General features: G+C 41.1%; 1 protein-coding gene across 1 annotated transcript in view; it reads right to left on the bottom strand.

The window, feature by feature from the left end:
* The window catches only part of LOC101484945 (metabotropic glutamate receptor 7), a 75,530-nt gene extending 61,075 nt beyond the window's left edge, over window positions 1-14,455 (bottom strand). Inside the window, exons 1-2 of the mRNA XM_004546029.3 lie at window positions 14,268-14,455; window positions 12,807-14,137 (exon numbers count right to left, since the gene is read on the bottom strand). Of these exons, the coding sequence (XP_004546086.1) occupies window positions 12,807-13,310 (504 nt within the window). The 5' untranslated portion in view covers window positions 13,311-14,137; window positions 14,268-14,455. The remainder of the gene's footprint in view (window positions 1-12,806; window positions 14,138-14,267) is intronic.
* Window positions 14,456-21,851: the final 7,396 nt, after the last annotated feature.

Genomic DNA, 21,851 nt, shown 5'->3' with positions numbered 1-21,851 from the left:
ACCTCAGCCTTAACCAGATCATTTTTCACATAGTGTTAGTTGTGAATAGCTTTTTCCTTTAATACATGAAATCATAACTTCAGAATTCCATTTTGTATTTAATTTTGGTTATCTTTGTCTAATATGATTTTTTTTGATGATCTGAAACTTGTACACCCATCCACCATTCTCTTCTGCTTACCCTTGTCAGAGTCATGGGGTAGAAACATGTAAGTCTGACAATTATGCAAAAAGAAAAAAAAGAAATCAAGAATGGGGGAAATAGTTTTTCACAGCACTGTAGATTCTGCAATATACTCTGATGAGAACAACCCTTTGTTCAATCATGGCCAGACGGCCCTGAGGCTCTCTGTTCTGCTTTGTGCTCCGGGTGTCATGCATCACTGAGGACATCTGACCTGCCAGTCATGTCAGCAACACACTAGAATCCCTGCACAAGCAGAACAATGGACAATAGTTCATTCAGTGAGCCCAAGAAGCTTTTTCCAGTGATCTATTGAAAACCTGCCAATAGTGGAAGAACTGGACACGGTCTTTCACGCAAAGCTATTCTGTGTAAACAGACTCCATTCGAAGTGAGATCACGATTCATCAAAGCGAGTGTCTCAACTAATGGACCGAGAAAATTTATGTGCGATGTGTTTTTGTGACATGAACATTTCACATAACTTCTACTCGCAGTGTAAGAAGGCTACACGCTGTCATGTAGTTCAGAGCCGGAATCGAAGATGCGCAACAGACGCCAGATCAGACAATTAACCCCAGACAAGTTAACCAGCCGAAACAGGAACGAGTCCTGCCAAATACAATGAAACTGTCACACATCACTACTGAAAGGTTATCTTTATTTTCAACACGAGCGCGAACATGCATCTCTCCCAGAACAGCTCATGTGGATCTCAAGCCTGCTAATAACACAATCTGTCAAACGAGCTGAAATATCACAAACAAAAAAACTTGAACGTATAAAAGATCTAAAAAGCTGAATATTGAGCTTTTTGGCTCATTGATCATTCAAAATACAGTATGTATGAAGTCTTGATGTATTTTTGTACAAATTTCATATGCGTTTCATAAAGACGGATTTTCTATATATATATATATATTTTTTTTTGTGTTTTCAGTAACTTTTAAAGACTCAGACATTAATCCAAATCCCTATATAAAAATGATGACAGGGTTCAGAGACAGAAAATTCCTCTATAGCGGTATTAGTGAAGCTAAACACATGAATACGGCATTGAAGAAAGACAGGATTATGTGAATTGCACATGGCCTAAATGTAAAGTGTTAACATTATAGTAGAAGGACACCTCAAAGCGTCGGTGGTTAACTTGGGTGCTCCGTAACCTTTTTTTGCATGGTTTCTCCAAATAAAAAAAGGTGTGATGTGTTTCCAACTGTGCACAGGAGCTGGAAAATTGAGCATTGAGAGGGAAGGATTACTGCCACCCAAAAAACCCCACACACACATGTATTTGTCATCTAGGAATTCATTAAATTAAAGTACAAGAACTCCCTGCAGATATACAGTACCTCAATCTTAGCCATAACTAGAACATGCCTAAACTCAGCCCCCATCCCAACCAGCGGTTAACCTCGTGGTAAACCACACATCAAGAATTATGTGAAGACTCAGCCAGCAAGTCATTAAAATTCAAATGAGCTCTGCTACCGATAACCACAAACTGTAACGATCTGCCAAAGAAAGCGCCCATCTAGTTTTTAACGAGAAGCTCATGTTAGTGACAGTGTGGAAGGATGTAAAAATTAATGGCACCCTCCCTCAGCACAGCATGTAGCTAGGTGCATGCTTCCTTCAGATGGCAGGTCTAGAAAGCAGAGCACAAAAAGTACAGCTTCTAAATAAAAGTGCTAACATCAGGTTTAGGAAGTTTTCTGGAAGGAGATCCAGCTTTTTTAAAAACAGCTTTTTACAGTGGATATCTCAAAAACTGGGCATCTCATATCAAAACATTTTACATAGATGAATAGCACTCCAGGCCAGAGAAAAGTCAAAAATTGATTTTAAGGTGAGCTGTCCCTTTAATGTGAATGAATATAGGCATTTCAGTAGCAACAAACACACTTAATACAAGCAGACATAGATACTAAAACATAAGCTGCCAGGCATATAGTGCACAAGCTGTAATACTAACTCTGAAATACAGTGTGGTTAGATTTCTTCGGTACTAAATACATTTTTCACAATTAGCCTCATAAACTAAAGAGTGGCGAGAATAGTCTTTGACAAGATGATGCATCGTACACAAAAGCTGGAGCAAATTTATGCTGGCATGTATCGTATTTCATTGGACTTAAACTTCCAGGTAGTGAGCACATGACGCCTCTATGCATAATCCATTGTTGCTATTGATCCACCAAGCCTCATTAAGGGTAACATGTAAGTGCTTCAGCACTGATAAGGCAGTTAAAAAACACTATATTCGGTCATCAATAGCTTCTGTCCAGGAGACAATTGCAGTTTAAGCATCCTCTATTTGAAGGCAAAGAGCTTCCATAATTTGTAAAATGTCAATGGTGATTGAGGTCTTCCCCCAAATCAATGTACCTGTCAAAAACGGGCGTTTCAGAGAGCCCTTGAAATCCCACAGGATTTGCATGTGAAAATAGTAATCCAGTCAACTGATTTTTTATGTATGCTGGCTGCTGAGGCACAGTATACTTTTCAAGCTCAAAAGAACAGAGGACACAAACACGTTCAAACAGCACTCACACTCCACTGCATAGCCAGCAGAGAGAGGGAAAGAAAGAGAAAGAGAGGGAAGAGGGAAAAAAACATTCACCAAACATTATCTCGAGGGAAATACACACAAAATGAAATTGAAGCTAATGAAACTCTGGAGTTCCGCTCTTATATTTTCACATGTAAAATCAACAGGTATTTTAGCTTAACTACCTGGGGCCCATGCTGCACTCTAATAATTTAGTCCCTCAATAAAGGCCACAGCGTGCTGGCTGATATAATGGCTATACCGTATATTACAGCGTGTTGTCTGAATGAATGTTTTGATGCACCCCGAGGCCCTGCTGAAGGACAAGGAATGAATCCCAGTGACAGTTTATTATGTACACTGTGAAGAAGAGAATACTGGACCTCGACATCTCTGATACAAAGAGCAAACGTGCTCATACACTCACTGGACACTTTGTTAGGTACACCTTTGTTAGCACTGAGTTGGACCCTGTGTTTTGCCTTCAGAACTGCTTTAATTCTTCATGGCACAGATGCAACAAGATGCTGGATACATTCCTCAGAGATTTTTTTCAGATACTGACCTGATAGCATCACACAGTTGCTGCAGATTTGTCGGGTGCACATCCACGATGTAAATTTACCATATCCCAACGGAGACTTGTTGACTGTGGAAGCCATTTGAGTTTTGCGACACAGCATGTTTTCCTGCTGGAAGTAGTTATCACAAGATGGATACACTGTGGTCGGCAACAATACCCAGGTAACCTGTGCTGTTTAAACAATGCTTAAGTGGTACTAAGGGGCCCAAAGTGTGCCAAGATAATATCCCACACACCAGCACACCACCACCCACACCCTGATCTGCCAAATATAAGGTAGGATAGCTCTGTGCTTTCACGTTTTAATGCCATATTCTGACCACGCTATCCAATCATCGCAGCAGAAATCGAGACCCATCAGTCCGGACAATATTTTTCCAATCTACTACCGTCTAAGTTTGGTGAGCACATTCAAATGATATCCCCAGTTTCCTGTTTTCAGGTGACAGGAGTGGCACTTGGTTTGGTCTTCTGTTGCCTTCAAGGTTTGATGTGTGTTTAGAGATGCCTCAGTTGTAACAAGTGGTTGAGTTACTGTTGCCTTTCTGTCAGCTCAAAGAAGTGTAGCCATTCTCCACTGCCCTCTGGCATCAGCAAGACATTTTCGTCCAGAGAACTGCCACTCACTGGATATTTTCTCTGCTTTGGACCATTCTCTGTGTGAGAAAATCCCAGCAGATCAGCAGTTTCCAAAAATAATCAGATAGACCTGTCCGGCGCCAACAATCATGCCACGTTCAAAGTCATTTAAATCACCTTTCTTTCCTATTTTGTTGCTCAATTTAAACTTCAGCATGTCATCTTGACTACGCTTGCATGCCTAAATTTGATAAATTGAGTTTTGCGTTAATGAGCAGTTGAACAAATGTATCTAACAACAATGACCGGTGAATGTAAACATTAAAACAGGCATATTCAAATAAAATTGTATACATGCAGTACTCATGTATACAATTTATTTACTCAACTTTTTCATACAACTTTATTGTTAAATGTTTACACTTTAAATTTACACTTTACACACAAAAAGACTAAACCCTTTACTGTGTACATTTTTGTTATTATGCCAGATTTTTAAAAAAGTAATTAAAAGTTGTTCTACTTAAATTAATCACAAATTAATGCCTCGGGATAATTATCCGATATTTGTCATAAGTAAAAGGATCATACAAACTGCACTCATTCTGATTAGTAAATTATGAGGGTATTTCGAATCACAGTCCAAGTACATTTTGCTGATAATGCTTATATGCTTGTACTTCAATAAGAAATCTGGACTATACAATCATTTGTTGCACTGCAGCAGTTTTCTTTTTTTGTATTAGTTCAACTAAAATAAAGGTTCTGACTAATTAACACATAGAAGCGGAGGACATATTAATTATGGTAGTGACTGCATTAAACATTGAAATATACTAATTATACCTTTTAAAAATCATCAAAAACAAACATCTCTTCTCACAAGCAAATGCAAATCTGGGGCACATTAAATTAAAGAGGAAACTAAGAAAATATAAACACTGCAGCAGAAGGGCCATTGTGTTTTCTCTTTCCTCTCTCGCAGTCCTAACTGCCGTGTGGCGTGCCTCTACTTCTTGCCGCTCTTCAGCGGCATGCCAACATCAGAGCCCTCACACGGGTGTGCAGTCTATGCAGAGCCTCGTGCCACCAGCCTCCAGGGATGGCAAGACAGACATGTGAACAGTGCATCTCCTGTCACTTTTAAGTTTAAGTCACGCTGCAGGAAGTGTATTAAGTGTATTGTTTTATTAACCCTCAACCAAATGAAGTGTGTGATGGAGACTTCAAAACAACAGTGACGATCAGATCTGTCAGTCAGCAGGCCGAGCCACCATTTTGGTCTCTAATTATTTAATTTTGTTGTTGTTTTTATCTGTCAGGTGGAAATTTTGTGCAGAAAATCTTGGTCTCTAGAGGATGACTGGTGTTCTCAACACTTGTTTACCTCCTGCTGCACCCTTAGCCAAACACTCCTTGTTTTCAGACCTTTTAACCATTTGTTGTAACGCTTCACTTTACTCTCCATTAAAATGAAAAAGCAAAACGTTCTCACTGTTGAATGATTTCTTACATAAAACACACACATACAGAACTCAGGTTCATTTCCATCAACCTCAGCTAGATTTAAGTTCTAAATGGCAACGTGTATTTGTTAGCGAACATGCTAACATTAGCATACTGAAATATTTGCTAACATTTCGTACACTACTTATGAGCATAATGTGTTTGTAAGTAGATTTAAGAGGCTTTTACTATTATTTTCATCTATTTACAGACATTACTTCACTTTTGGATGTCCACAGGAACGTGCTAATAAATGCATTACTACACATAGCTGCATATTTACATTTTAGCATGTTCTGACCATTTACTAATGTTTCTATACTGCTCATAAATGTTAATAAGGACAACAAAAGTAATGTCTTCCTCTTTTTTCCTCCTGGTTTCACCGTTTTCTTGAAAAAAGGATATATTTTATGTGTTGAAAGCAAGTGATAAGAACATAAGAGAACAAATAACACAATCCAGGTCTGAGAGGACCACACGGCACACCCTTTTGAAGAAGCACACGCTCTCACAGACAGCACTAAAAGCAGCCTTTTAACAGTTCCACTTAATTCATTTACTAGGATTGAGACAGGTGCCGGATAAAATACAGATCATATTTAAAAAGCAAATTTCATTCAGATATCCTGTGCTTAGCCTTACAGCACTTAAGTCCACTGTAGCTAAGTGGTCCAGCCTCTTAGCTGTACTGTTGTAGTTTGCTGTAGTTTGTTCCTGCGTGCAAACGAAACTACAATGAGGCCTCTGATAAGTCTTTTCAGCCCGTGCTGGATCATTTTCTGCTGAGGCAATGGGGACAATTTTTCCTTTTGGAGGGATGAGTGAGAGGCCGGCCTGCAGCCAGCGGAGACCTCCTCATGCTTTTCCACTCATCCCCGTAAGGAGATTGGACGTAATGGGGTTTCCTCTTCCATGGCTCCTTCTGCTCACCAGATAAACTGCAGCAAACTTCCAACAAAGTCTTAGCGCTATTCTTGTCACATTTTACAGTCATTCCAACAATAACTTTTGACGGAATACGGTTGTGACCTCATTGTGAGCGGAGCTAAGCTTTTAAGCAGGTGGCCTCGTCCCCACCCTCCAGGGCAGTGGAATAAAATAGGGGAAACAGCCCCTCTGGGGAAGTCAAACTGCAGCAATTGTCAAGAAGAGACCCAAAAACCCATGTAGAAATGAGGGATGGCGCCTCATTAAAGACACCATATCAACATTTTCCAGCTATAAATGGAATCACAATGCAATAAACAAGCTGCATTATGATTGAAAACAAAGAACGGAATAAAAATGTACTGGCTGCGTTTTCATTGAGAAACATTTATTCATGTAGCAAGCTATTATGTAGCTTAATAATAGGGTGCAGCATCCCCCCCAGGCCTGCAGGGAATGACCAAGACCTTGATATAAGGGCTTGGATTGATTTTCATATTCTCCCCGTGGCAGTCTACTGACCTAATGGCCTTATGTCAACAGAAATGACAACTAGTCTAACAGGGATATTTTATTCATTTTATTAATATTGCATTACTTGCTCGCCATGTGTTGTGTTTGGGTGTGTGAATATATACCTGGTCTGCTCAACGGCACTCCTTCACAACATTGCTTGAACTAAAAAGAGAGGAAGGAAGGAAATTTCAAAAGACATCGTCATTAGGCATCGTCTGTCTCGGCGGTTGTCTGTGTAGATCTGAACCCAGGATTTGGCGGACTCTTTGATGCATTTTCCTTGAGTACAGTTCATTATCTGAAAACATTTTGTAAACACTGCAATATGTGTGCAAAAAAATCCAATTTTCACATCAAATCCATGCACATTTATTGCTTAACAAGATCAGCGGTTCTCAGTCCCGCTGAAATCCTCTCGGAACAGATAACATTGTTTGAGGATGCACCAAGAAAGGTGAGATACATTTGCTTCTCGTCGTATATTGATCTTCCTGTCTTTCTCACTTCGTCCAGAGTTCAACACGTTTGAACTCTGGCCTGGGAAATGGCAAGTCCCGCCAATATCCAGCCAATTTAAAAGAGCCGGTGGAATTGACCTCTTCTTAAGTAAGTATTGATTGTCTGAATCCTTGTTTGTATAACTGTATGCTTAGGAAGGTTCTTCCTGGATGGCAGGGATGCAAGTACAAAAAACTATGGTATATAGAAACTGATAAAAAATGGTGTATATTTGTCAAATTCTGGAAACTCTTGCTAGCCTATTAATGATGTTAATACCTGCAGCCTGTACTTGTATCCCTGCCCACATTATTTCCTGGATTTCATGCGTTTTAACACAGAGTGTGAGCAAATTTCACCGTGCCAATTCGGGTTTAAACTGCCCATAAGTCAGCACTTGATTAAACGACTGGAATGGAAACCAGCAGGGCTCTCAGTCTCAACTAGAAGTGAATGTCACTGAACTATAGACAATGCATTCAGAATCATAAATTAAAGTGCAACAGATTCATTTCAAGTTCAACAGCATCTCTCTGCATATGTTTATTTTGTTTTTTTGGTTTTGTTTTTATATTTTTTCTTCTTACAGCTCTAAAATAAGTATACTATCTAATGTTGCCATAACAACAAAACCATAGAACTTGTAAAATCAGCCACCACCGCAACATGTCACTTGTTTTTAAGTTAATCACGTAAAGCTATTAGCCCCAGTCTTCACGTGCATGGCAGCATTATTACAACGTTTCTCTCTCAAGTATTACACTTTGTTAAAGCAATGTTTATATTTAGAATGGCCTGGATCTCAGATAGTGCTTTTCTACAACGCGTCTCAAATCCACTTCACACACACACACTTTATTCTGTGTCTAAGTAATCATTCGGCATGCAGACTGGAGCAGCCAGGGATCGAACCCCCATCTGTCCGCTCAGCAGAAAGCCTGCTCTACATCTTGAGCCACAGCCACCTGCAATTTAGGATCATCACCCTATTTTAAATGTGACTAAATCCACAGATGATGTGTCATCACATCTCATCTATACATAGAAGCATGTTCACATCCTTATTTTAATCTAAAGGTCGTGTACCCAAATAGAATGAATAAGATGTCTTTTCTGTCCTAAAATATGCTTCTTTTGTTTGTTTACTTTTGCACACACAGTGGTGCAGCGGTTAGCACTATCACCCCCGGCACAAATTTTCTGAGTTTGAATCCACCAGCAGGCTGAGGGTTTTCTGTGTGGAATTTCCTCCTACGGTCACGCTTCTTAGACTTATTGGTGAGTATAAATTGGCTGTGTATCTAAGTGAATCGCTATCAGCCTCTACACGATAGACTGGTGACCTGTCCAGAGTCTACCATGGTGGATAATCAGGAAAAATTGATGTTTGCATGCTGCCTGCATTAAATTAACATCGCACGGTGATTTTCTTTCTATTTGAGAGTACCTGTGTGGCTTAGGTTCACTAAACCACACAGGTACATTTTGTGATCTCATAATCTAATATTCAGTAATTCCCTTTTTCTTTTGTGGATAAGTCACGACTGCAAAGAAGGGTGGATATAATTGGATGGGTTTGATGGCTTATTAAAGTCATCCATATACAGTCGAGTTTTCAATTTCCATCTGCATGCTAAATCCCACTGATTTCTCAAAAGAGAACATTTGGAAAAATCTAACCTATTTATCTCATCTCTCGTATACAGTACAAATTCTGCTTGTTTTTTATGCTGTTAAAAACATTTTTCATTTTATTTTTGGCACAGCTGACTTTCTTTTTATAGTCAGTAGTCAAATGTGCACTACTAAAACTTCATTCACCGTCCTCTTCAGTAACAAATCCAACTCTGTTGTTTGTGATCTTAAAAACGTTTACTTATGAGTTAAATGCTGAACCTTAGTTGAGAAAGAACTGTCAAGTTAGGAAATTAATTTTCTTTTTTTATCCACGTTTCAAGCACTTGTTATAAAGTTAAAATGTACTGAGTTGGCTTTCTATGTCAAACTCTGAATAAAAGCCAATTAGTAAGTGATGGAGAGGAAATACAAAAGCCGAAGCCACTGGTGTGGATCATTAGATATCCACAAGACAGCTGTGTTTCCATCCCTTCAGCATTGGTAATAGGCCAATTTGTGGGCATATATGTGCATATCTACTCATATGCTGGCTACTTAACATACCAACGGTGTGTTTTATCGTATGGCTGAATGCAGTACTAGGGATGTGACTAATGGACCTGAGCTGCTGCAAGCATCCACGTACAAATGGCAACCGTTACCATGTTTAGAAAACTAGATATATTAAACCTGTGCCATCCGATGTCACTTTTAGAGCTTTCTCCAAAACACACACACACACAGCTCCTTCATATTCCTTTGGTGTCCGTCTTTACCATTGTCAGCTAAATAGATCACACTGCAAGGCTTCAATCTCCTTCAAATCAGTCACAGTGATGATTCTGTGAAAAAAATGGGGGAGATAAAAAGCCGACCGGAGCCTGTCAGGGCTATGAGAGCAGAGGACGTCAATGCCTCACTTAGACAGCCAGTCTGAAGGGGCCGGTTCCCCAGACGAAGAGGACAAGACGGAGTTCACCTGCATTCAATATAAAGTTTTGCCACCGCCTTTGGGAGAAGAGATGCGACGGAGCATAGCAGGCTGCAATCCCTGATGTAAATGTCATCAGGATCAAAATCAATTTCATGATTCATTCAAGAGGCCAGAACTTTAAAACGTACAAAGTTACCTGTTATTAATTTTTTTAAATTAACAACAGCGTCATCTTCCCGCCTCTGCTCGCGTTCATGGAGTAAGGACTCGACGATTTTCTGCACACATGCAAACAATTCAAAAGTTTGGCTGATTGATTTTTTTTCCTCCTGTGGCATTGTTGCTTCTCATTTCCAACACAGCATGAAAGGCACTGAAATAAAAACATCTTAGCAGCAAATCGGCCTCACCATGGCAACAGTATTGATCACCTCTCCTGGGTCCTCAGAAAAATCTATCCCTCATGTCAATTTCCCAGCACTAACAGTTCAGCAGCTACTCACGTCTTGAATAGACAGGCATGATATTTAGAATCTAGTAATAAAACCTACAATCATTATTTAGCTTCCCTGATGATTCATTTATCGCAGGAGTGAGATACAAAATGACCTGATGATTTTCACTGAGAACAATGCGGGGAATCGGTTGTCACTATTCACAGTCTTGAAGCATAAAGATTACACTAGGATTTCTTGATTATGGAGCTCAACCAATAATGAGGTCTAATTGAAATTGACTAAGAGAAGAAACTGAACGCTTTGTAGAGAGTCCGTCTGACTGAGGTCTGGTCTTTTTGATATGAATCCCCCCCCCTTTGCTGGTTTAATTACATCTGAATGGGGGTTTCTCAGGCATTTGATGTTTTTCACAAGACTCACTGAGTAGTATATAGATTTTATTTCAAAGCAGCCTCAGAAACTTAAAGTTACTGCCACCTACCAAACAAACACAGTGTGACTAATGCAAGTAAGTGGGTATGTATTGATTATATTGTATCGTGTGGCCTCAAATTTAATTTGTTATCCATAATACCATTGCTTATGGTTCCACTGAAAACATAAGTGTGCTCAGAGGCAAAAAAGTTTAAAGGAGGACTGAATCTAACTTCTCAAGGTATTTGGATTTAAGTGCGCCGAAGAAATATGCCTTTTTTTTTTCAGCACTTTGAGGAAATGAGAACAAATGCAAAGTGATGGATGGGTCTGCATGACAACTGCTGTCAATCCACAAGCTTGATTACAACACCTGAGCTTCAGCAACACCATGCCTACACTCTGACAGCTTGACACTTGCAGACGTGTTGGTACACCTGGTGTGAGGAGGAGAGAATAAAGAGAATTAGGGACTAATCTGGCTTCCCTTTAAACCCTCTCAGTTTCACAAATGCATAGGTTTTCATGTTACAGAGCTTGCACGAAACTGAGGAACTCTTGCAACCCTCGCGCCGTGCAACAAAATAACAAGTGCAGTTATGCTTCAAAGCGTAACTGCAGGGTTTTGAAATCTTGTAATAATAAAAATGTAATTTATTAAGTGAGCCTACAAAGAGAGAACAGGAACTAAAGCTAGGCTGAAGATTGTGGTGTTGTGGTGGGGACGATCAGTCCGGCAAAAGGAACCACAAACCCTGGATATAAAAAAATGAGTATATATATATATATATATATATATATATATATATGTACACAAATGTGTGGCATGTGTAAGTGTCTGTAGAGTAGAAAGGGAAGACGACTGGGTGGGGGTTAAAAGCTTGTTAAGTACTCTGACGGTCTTACAGATGGAATTAACCAGCTACTTACACAATTTGTCGAACTGAGCTGGAACAAAAACAATGACTGACAAGACTCTGAGTTACAATCTGCAACCACAAATCATTAGCACCAACACTGCATGCAGCTCCTCCCCAGTTTAAACGCCACTTTAAACTTGCACAGGAAAAACTGTACAGAATTATGCAAAAGCATGCACATGTTTTTTCGAGTAATTAAATACTTTGCTATGTAGATGTGTTTTAAATAATTAATCTTTCTGTACTGGTGCCTTGCTGCATTTCCCATTTCACTGCAGCACCAGCAGTAGGCCAACATCATCAGTTGACTCTCAGCCAACAGAAATAGAGACGTTTTCCTATATGCTCAAGCTATGCCATTAGGAAATTAGTCTTGTGAATTCCTTTCATTTACTTGCAGCCATCAAGCTCAATCAGGCTGCAAAGCGATGGAAACAAGCTTATTTTGCAGAAGGGAAGCCACCCCCTTCCCCCGTAGGTAAAAGCTAAAGGAAACTCAAGCATAACTCAATGCTTTCAGGTTCAAAACAATTCATAAAACCGCCTGCAGTCTGACGTACAAGAGGTTCATATAATCATGTGCAATCATATGAAACAGGCCTTTTATTCTCAGGAGGGGGTTGTTGAGTTTGGGTGTGATTGTGTCAGGCTGTCAGTGCCCACTCATCCAGACTCCGGAGTGAGACTGGAACAGACGGGAGCTGTTCTTTCAGCACCACCGGGGACAAGCAACAGCACTCTCAGCTGTCTCATCCACACAGTCTAGTGGATTGAAAAAACACCCAAACTCACTTCACCTTCCTTTTGTGCCCCATGTTTTAAGATGGAGAGAGGCATCAGTGAGAACACATCGAATCCAATACCACCATCTGAAAATAGATTCTTGCTCATGATGGATTCTCTCTCTCTTTTTTTGTTGGTGTCCTTTCTCAGACACAGTTTTCAGCTGTTTCACTTTTGCTGTCCTTTCAAGCTGCTTTTGAGCGACAAAAAAAGTGTGTTTACCCCTCTCTAAAGCGCATTATTACCTCCAAATTCAACAAACTTCTGCTGCAATAGTGGGAAAAAATGCGATTATCTTAAAGCCACAAAACTAGTGCACACGCTCAGACTTGCCTGGAAGAGGCGTAGGATGTTGGCAACCATAATCGATACTGAACTCGCCGAGGCTCCGATGACTCCCACCACTTTTTCAGGCTTGACAAACACCGGTGGGTCCCCGTTAGTGCACCGCACGTCGGAGGTGTCCTTCGTGATCAGCGCTTGCACGAAAGTTAACGATTGCTCCAGCGCATAAGTATCCCTCGAACAAGTGTCCAGCACCCGTGCGCCTAAGGTGATGTTGGGTAAGAGTTGCTCGTCCTGGTTAATTTGGTCCAAAGCGTACATCATGGCCTCAAGCCGCTGGATGCCGTTCTCTTTTTTGAGGTCCCCGCACGGCGCACCATCGATTCCTCTGGCATGCACCGGGAAGAGTCCGCCGAGGGTCAGGTGTCCCTCAGTCCGTATCGAATGGGGTGCATAAGTCTCCTGAGGCAGCGCGAAATCTATCACAGTCCTCATAAGCCAAAACACCCTCCATATAAAGCTCAGCTTCACGCGTACACCGGGACAAGCCATGATCAACTTTTAGGAAGGAAGAAGCCTGCGATCCGACGATGATGAGACCAGAAGAGGCTAAGAAGTTTGCTAAAACGAACCCATTCTTGTCACCAGGGAGGAGATTCAACAAGCTGGGCTGAGGAACCAAGGGGCAGCAGAAGACTCAGGCGAACTGCGCCCATCGTTTTACAGCCAGGAGTGAGCGGTTAAGCTTGTTGAATAGTGAAGCCCCTAACGGAAATTTAGCGCTCTCAGGAAGGGAGGCTACATCCATTAGTTAGAGAGAATATCACTGAAAGGAAACGAAAACCCGCAGCAAATTATCTGGCCTAATTTTGTCCATTTATGCTAAATCCAAAGAGCGAATAGAAACATAATGAAACCGCTGCGAGGAACTGGCATATCTTCACAACCCAAAGCCCGGAATTTAAGTATCGTGTAGTAGGAATTATCGCTTTAAATCAATACTTCTTAGGACCGGCAGAAGTGGGTGACATTCTCCTTCCCCAGAACAACTCCACGGGAGCGCAGGAATGGCTCGCTCGGCTGTGGTGTTTGTCTCCCAGGGGTGCATATCATCTCCACAGTCTCCAAAGGAGGGGAGGGAATGACGGAGGGAGGGAATGAGGGGGGGTGGGTTAAAAGAAAAAGGAAAAAAAACGGTTAGTGTGAACGCAAACGTGCGTTCATTAAGCAGTGGACTAAGAAAAACCAGCTAATTAAATCCCCGACTCTTTCTCAGTCTCCGCAACCGGTCGCCTTTATACAAAATGAATGAGTCACAGCGAGGGATTCACTGTGTGCGCCGAGTTTTCAGCCCCCTTTCGACGCGAGACGTCATTCAGCTGGCAGCAAAAAAGAAAAAGGAAAAGGAGAAAAAAGATTAGCATCACTTTGTGGAAAGGTTTCCAGGAAGTTAGCGCTCGCTATCTTCAGACAGAAGAGAAGGTAAACAAGGCAAACAAATGCACTTACAGACTTGAATAATAAGACAATTGTTCCTCTGAGTGCCTTTCAGTGGCTGCATCTCAGCATTATAATCTCTGTCTCCCTACTTCCTCTTCCTCCGTTATCCCCCTGAAACACACACACACACACACACACACATAGACACAAAAGTGTTTTTCCCCCCCTCTTTTCTTTTGATGTTGACGGTGGCAGGCATGGAACAGAGATCTGTGGCATTATGAAAACACAGAAGAGCTGCAGGTATGAAGGGCTTCACCCGCCGACTAAAAAGTGGCTTTCCTGAAATAGTTTTGGATTCATTACTGATGCACCTTTAAAACGGAGCAGAGAGGGAGGTATGGGAGGGAGAGAGAGCATAGCAGACACGTTTGGAGGGGTCCAGGCTGGTCTCCAAGGCAACCCTTCTTCAGAAGACTCCTGATTCATCCTGTGCAACCCTCCTGCCCCCACAAATACACGCACATCACCACCCCCCCCCCCGCCCCCCCCCCCCCCGCCCCCCTTACCACACACACACACACATCATCAACATCATCCTGGATAAACATACTGGTCCACAGACTGGTGAAAATTGCCCACACCTTTAGGAGAACGGAGGCCTCACATCTTCCTAACAAAACTATCATCACCAAACTATTTAATTGCACAGATGGTACTTTTACAAACAAGAAGATTATGATAATTTGCTTTTGTGGGCATGCATTAGCCAGGGACTCACTTGGCAATTTGAGGCATTAATTAAAAAGGTAGTTTCTGCTTTGCATTCAAAGTAAATCACACATTCAAAATAACAACAATAATCATTGTAGTCTCTGCTAATGAGTACATGTTCAGTGGGTTACGCGGAGAGAAGGGGAGCGAGAGAAGAGGTGCCCGCTGAGCACTCTGTTAATACATAATTCATGCATAAGCCTTCATTTTCAAGTAACCTTAGAAACTGACCACTCGCCAGCCAACACACATGCAGCAACAGCATCCACATTGTTGGTGGAAAAGTAAAGTACAGTGGCACTCTGGGAAACAGGAAACAGGAAGTGGATTACAGGATAAGTCCCTTAAGTTGGTTTATCATTGAATAATAAGCAGCCTCAGAGAGTTGTTTTATCGTGAAAATGATTATGAGGCATGGAATCCCATTTTATGAACGTGTTCATTCCATTAGTTTCTGTTCAATTAAAAGATTAGAAAAGGCGATGTAGTTCTAATTGAAACATGTCCTATTGACATTACAGGCTTGGATGGACAAATTTCTAATTAATTAAGTTGAGATTAATTCGAGCCTAATCCGGCCATGTAGTGTATTTATCTTCATTAGCCACGCTGAGTACATGAATATCTTTCAACAGGCAACTCGTGCATGTCCAATGTAGTTTTGGGTGTACATACTGTACACTGGGGCCAAAATTCATGAGATGCACTAAAAATACATTTAAGGAAACTGTGTGGGAACTGCAGGGAACAGACTGCTGAGGAGAGAAACCAGGGATGTGAGAGGGGAGGGAGGCAGATGGCCACCTCCACAGTGAGCACACTGAGACAGACAGGAAGGCAGGACTGGAAAAATGCAGCAACAGCCTTTACAAATGACACCCGGAGAGACTGGTGTCGCAACGCACGACACTAATTCCCCAGCTCGGACTCGGCGGTGAGACTCCCACTTACACTGTCAATGGAAAGGTTACTTTTGAAAAATGGGGCCCTCACCGTGATTTAATTCACTGACTAACCCCAGGAAGAGGGGCCTTTTCCCCGGGGAGGCTGTGTGATTTAGACTGAGATTACACTTTGGTTTGGATCCTTTCTTTCTCTCCCCTTCCTCGCTTTTATACAGACAAAGAGTCATGTGTCTGCGCACTCAAACAAATTCCATTTCACTTTCATCATGGGATGAAGTAGGAAGCAACAAGAAAGAGGAATGAGAGGTTTATGTTTAATACACAGCTGACCAAAAAACCAAATAGAGTCATAGTTTTCACATGGCAGGGGCGCACAATATTTAACAGGCATCCTGCCAGATAAATTATGGTCTCCTTTGAAAAAGCCAGAGCTTTTGTTTCAAGCATTCAATAACTTGTCTGCTCGATATGGTCTTTTTCAAGTCAATTACAGGGGCTGGCACTGTGTGCTCCTCTAAAGAACGACGAATCCAAGAACAATAAAAAGTCAACATCCAGGACAAGAGGCAATAAGGTTTCTTTTTGGGCAGACACTAGGCACAATGGGCTCTGTCTGTCAAATTAATTAACCTGGAAACCTGTTTAATTCCCAGACTCGAATGAAAGGGCGACGGTATCCACAGGAAAGAAATAACTCCAGAGCAGGAGGTAATTGCACGTCGAGGTGATTTGTTCGAAAGCACACAGGCCACCAGCCTGTTTGGAGCCATGCATATTCTGCGAGGGGTGAGGTGTTAATGTTAGATCAATGTAGGAACATTGTTAGATTAGCAACATGAAGGTCACTGAGCTGCTGGGCCCCCTTGTCTCATTTTGTACCATCTGCTTTGGAATAATAAAATCAGGGCTATCCAAGCTTTTCTGTACCACTGTAACCAGAAATAGTGCCTGTAAGGAGACAAAAAAAAGCATGTTGTAATTCTACAGGCGTGCTGCACGAGAAGACAAATTCTTACCTCTTTCACTGCTGTTTATGCCAAAGACAAAGCAGGTGCAGTGCAGCTAGGACGATAGACTCTCCACACTCTCAATTACGATTGTAATCCATCTGTCATACCCTCTCCCTTCTAATTATGTCTCTGTAAAGCTGCTGCTGTGAGCTCAGTACCCATTCACACTCTGAAATGTGAAAGATAGACAGATAATGCACAAGTGACCACTGGAATACATAACTGCAGTGGGCAGCTTGGTGACAGCTGGTTTTCTCCTGTTTGAGTTTGCTTACATTATAAGTGCACATTGGCAAAAATATAAAGTGAGAAAATGGAAACCCAGTATAATATTAATGTAAACTATAGCTGTTTTTCTTATATAAGACAAGTGTCTACTCCTTATTGTGAGCCAGCATGGTTGTGATAATGACTATAGGTGTTATATGTGACAATAATGAATCCAAAGGTGCTGACCTTCCACCCACAGAGGCCAGGAATTTTCCAGAGACCCTATTAGTGGGTAACTGGGCCTTTGTTTTGATGGCTAACGTCATGCTCCACTGGACTCACATGGTAAGTGGGTGCAGCTGTGTTAGTTAGCCAGGAGGACTTTAGCCACAAATGTGATTGTGATAACAAATGCCTATTGCCGTACATCCGTTAATTAGCCAATGCTTTGAGCAACTCTGTGACATTTTTCTTTTTTTTTCATCTCAAGTGTTTTTATGTGGCCTTGTGAAAGAGGAGATTTTATCCTCAGTCTCGGTCAGTGAGTCATTACAGCCCCTCTTCATCTGTGTTTCTGTTTTATGGGGATGATACGACAGGCCTGTGAAAGAATATAAAAAGCTACAGCCGGCATTTGTTTAGCTCATCTTACCAAAGGATAAAGGATAAAATTTAGGCTGGGTTAGTCCAAAAATAACCAAACCCCCCAACAAACAAAAAGCCTATAGGGCAAAGACACAAACGGGTTAAAATAAAGTCAGTGTAAACATGATATAGCCAGGCTTAAAGTCAAAATCTAGTTTGTTTTCCTATAGTTGCTACTCAGACTACACAGCTTGTAACACTAAAGACAATAGCAAGCTCCAGGTATCGACTGTACAGCTTGCAGGATTTTAGATGATGTATACTTATTGGCGATGGAAATACAGCGCACTTGATGAGGAGTTGACAGAGAGGTTTCGATTCCGTAGAAGCGATTTATTTAAACCTGCTGAGAAGCTGTTGCAATTCTTGCTGGACACAATCCAAAGATTGGTTTGTACCACTGATCGGTTTTCCCATCAACCAAATCAGTGAAAGCAGGTGAAGCTTTCCAAAAACCATCAACGGTTATACCGCTATGTACTGACCTTTTCAGTGGAGAATTGTATCAAGTTTGATTAATTTTGTGCTTTTCTTTGTGTTGCTGAGGTCTTTCCACTTTTACCTTACACTTTCTTCTCAAAGCGGGGCGCCTGACTCACTACACTCCAAGTTGAGTGCTTTTTCTGGTTAAGCTATCAAACTAGTACTGCTAGACTGTCAGTGTGTTCTTGTGCTGACTATAGCTGTTTTCTTCTTTCAATGTCAGTGAAAATGCCTTTTCTACTTCTATTATCAACAGTTACTGCAAATCAGAAGTGAAAAATCAGCAAGAGAACAACAGGCTGTTATTTATGCACCCTAGCAACTAATACTGCAAGGCAACCACGGTAGTCACATGGGTATTCACATGAATGCATCGCTAAGATCTGGCACAATTAAGACTGGGTTTTCGCTTTGTTGCTGCAAACAAATGATGCGGACAGCATGCGTTCTAAAGACTAGTGTTGATAATAAAGTCAGGACGATGCTTAGTAAAGTCTTGTTGTTGCTGTATAGTTGCTGGGCAACCACATTGATGAAAATGAAACTCTTTAAATTTGGTTTAATATCACAGAGACATCATGGTAAGAACATCTGGATTTTAGATTTATCATAGTGCAGCTATTTCTTTAATGCATTTGCCTAAGGTTACAGATGAAGAATTAGTTTGTCACTTGTGAGTTTTTATTAATCCAAAGACTAAAAGAAACACAGTAAAACAACATTTAGGTCCAGTATTTGGGCAATGGCACATTTTATATACCACCACAGTGGATTTCACATCAAACTCTCAAGATATGATTGACTTTCAGCTTTAATTCAAGAAGTTTAACACAAGTACTTCATTAACCGTTTAGGAATTACAGACATTTTATACACAGTCCCTTATTTTCAGAGGTTCAAAGGTTAATGAACAATTGATTATCCAGCATTTTCATTACAAAGTGAGGTCGGTTCCCTTGTCATTTCATGACAAATTAAGCGAATAAAGGTTTTGCAGTCCACTCCAAGCTTTCCAGGCATCAATACAAGTGAAGCGGCCCGTCTTTAGCATCTTTAGGCTGAAAAACGAAAACAGACCTATGAAAAACATTACGTGGCAAAATCAACAAACTAAATTCTTTCAGAATTCTTTCTTTACTTAAGAAAACAAACCTCTCATCACATTTAGCCATGTTAAGTAAACACATGAGGAGGTCAGATGATCATTATCAAGGTCTACAATTAAGCGATTCTTTCATGAAAAGGGTTTACACTAAGGTGCAAACAACTGGTTATGCTCAAAAAAATCTAAAAGAGTCTGTACAGTTCTGAAAAGAATATATAGAGAAAACCAAGATTTACCTGTACCAGAATGATGGGAAGAGAAAAATATGGAGAAGGAGAGAAACAGATGATGCACAGTATGCCACATCATCTGTCAAACACGGTAGAGGTAATGTTATGGCATGGGTGTGTATGACTGCAAATGCAAGCAGTTCGCAGGTGTTTATTGATGATGTGACTGCTCAGAGAAGCAGCAGAATCAGAACTCTGAAGTGTGCAGGGCAAGAATCCCTGCTCAGATTCAGGTAAATGCTGCAAAACTGGATGGATAGATGGATAATGACTCAAAGCAAACTGCAAAAGCAAACAAAGAGTTTTTCAAGGCATAGAAATAGGATATTCCTCAATGGCCAAGTCATTCCTCTGAACACAACCCAAATGAACATGCTTTTTAATAACTGAAGACAAAACTGAATCCAGAGAGACCCACAAACAAGCAGCAGCTGACAGTGGCTACAGTAAAGGCTTAGCACAGCACTGCAGAATATTTTCATCCAAGTATGAAAAACAATGCTTAAATTGAAAATTATGTTAATATGTCCAATTACTTCTGAGCCTCAGAAAAAGTGATGGCTGTAATTGCTAAACAGTTAATGTCGTTTTTAAATTAATTAGTGTTTAATTTAATTAATTAAAGCTTAAAGTCTCACTTCAATTGCATCTTTATTCGATGATTTGTGCGAAAATCGTGTAATTCTCCAAATACTTTGTAACTCTGACTGGAATAAGGACGCTCATGCACAGAATGGTGATCTGAACATTTAAAACCCTCCAGCTACAAACACTCAGTTTGTTCTTTTTGTGATATCCCAGCATGAGAAGGCAGAGGATCTCACAAAGAGCGCTTACCTGGAGAGAAAACAGACACTTGCGAACATGGCTGAAGAAAAGACGCCACAAGCTGATAGATATTCTGAAAGTTTTTGGATTTTCCAGAAACAGAAGGGGCTTTAGCTAACAGCCTCCCACAAGAATACCACAGCCACATCTGTCCACTCTAAAACACTTTTGAGCACAATTATACGACAATCACTGTTTGTGAGTATGTGTGCTCACAAACAGTGTTTACGAGCTGTGTGATTTTATCGTATCTGGTCGTTAAGTGATGACGTGACGAATCCTACTTCCGGGCCTAAAGTAGTCTGCATTTAATATGGCTTTTGTGTTGTTAACATGTTTAATGTTGTCAAAGGAGCTTGCAAAGAAAAGCGTCTGGACTTCTTTAAGTTACTTGAAGACGTTTCACCTCTCATCCGAGAAGCTTCTTCAGTTCTAAGGTCAAATGGTGGAGAGTCCCAGATATAAACCTAGTGGGAGTATCCCCCCACAGAGGGACAAAAGGACCCCCTGATGATCCTCTAATCGCCTGAGCCAAGGTGTGAAACTGGGTGTGGGTCCCAATCAGCCAGAGTTTCGGGTGAGTTCATTGTGAAACCTGGCCCCACCTTATCATGCGAATTCCTGAGGTCAGATGGCCCAGGATGTGAGTGGGCGTTAAGGTGTCTGGGAAGGGATCTCAAAACTGGATTATAGATGGCAGAGAGTTGGTGTCGTAAACCCCCGCCTCTGTTCAAAGATGGTCGCTCACAGTGGACATAGGTGGCTTCTTTCACTCCTCTTTCAAACCATCTGTCCTCTCTGTCCAAAATGTGAACATTGGCATCCTCGAAAGAGTGTCCTTTATCCTTAAGATGCAGATGGACTGCTGAGTCTTGTCCTGTGGAGGTGGCTCTTCTGTGTTGTGCCATGCGCTTGTGAAGTGGCTGTTTGGTCTGTTTGGGCCCAGCCCAGACCTCTACATTGGAGAGATCACTGTTGACCTCCCTCGGCTTTTATTACCGCTAATCATTTATTTAAGCTCAGTTTTAAAACCTTAGGATGTAACTACAGCCCAGCCCATGCAGCAGTATATGAATGACTAACCTCGTATTGTTGATGGATTATCTCAGTTGTTCTCCTGGCTGAAGTTTGGTCCTTTTACAGCATCCTGCCATGCGATTGCATTTGTTCCTGACCACCGAGAACACTCACGTTAACTTTTATCGAGTGGAAACATTTTTAGCTTGTTTATATTATGCTAACATACCTGTGTCGCTACCGGTCACGTAGCACATCATTATATACCAGCTAGCCAAACTTCAGTAACCCTACAAACGTCACTGCTGTTTAGTTTTCTGTCTTCATTTATGTTGGAAGTGATAACAGAGCTGTACGTTTTAATTTGTTTCCAAAACCCCGCAGTCAGGACATGCTATATTGCATTTAGATAGAAGCTAGCGAGCTAACTTCCTGCTAACTTCTAA

The sequence above is a fragment of the Maylandia zebra genome, linkage group LG20 (genome assembly GCF_041146795.1).
Source record: "Maylandia zebra isolate NMK-2024a linkage group LG20, Mzebra_GT3a, whole genome shotgun sequence".
Taxonomy (NCBI): Eukaryota; Metazoa; Chordata; class Actinopteri; order Cichliformes; family Cichlidae; genus Maylandia; species Maylandia zebra.
Note: the sequence above shows the minus strand (reverse complement) of the source record. Positions and strands in the feature narration are given on the sequence as shown.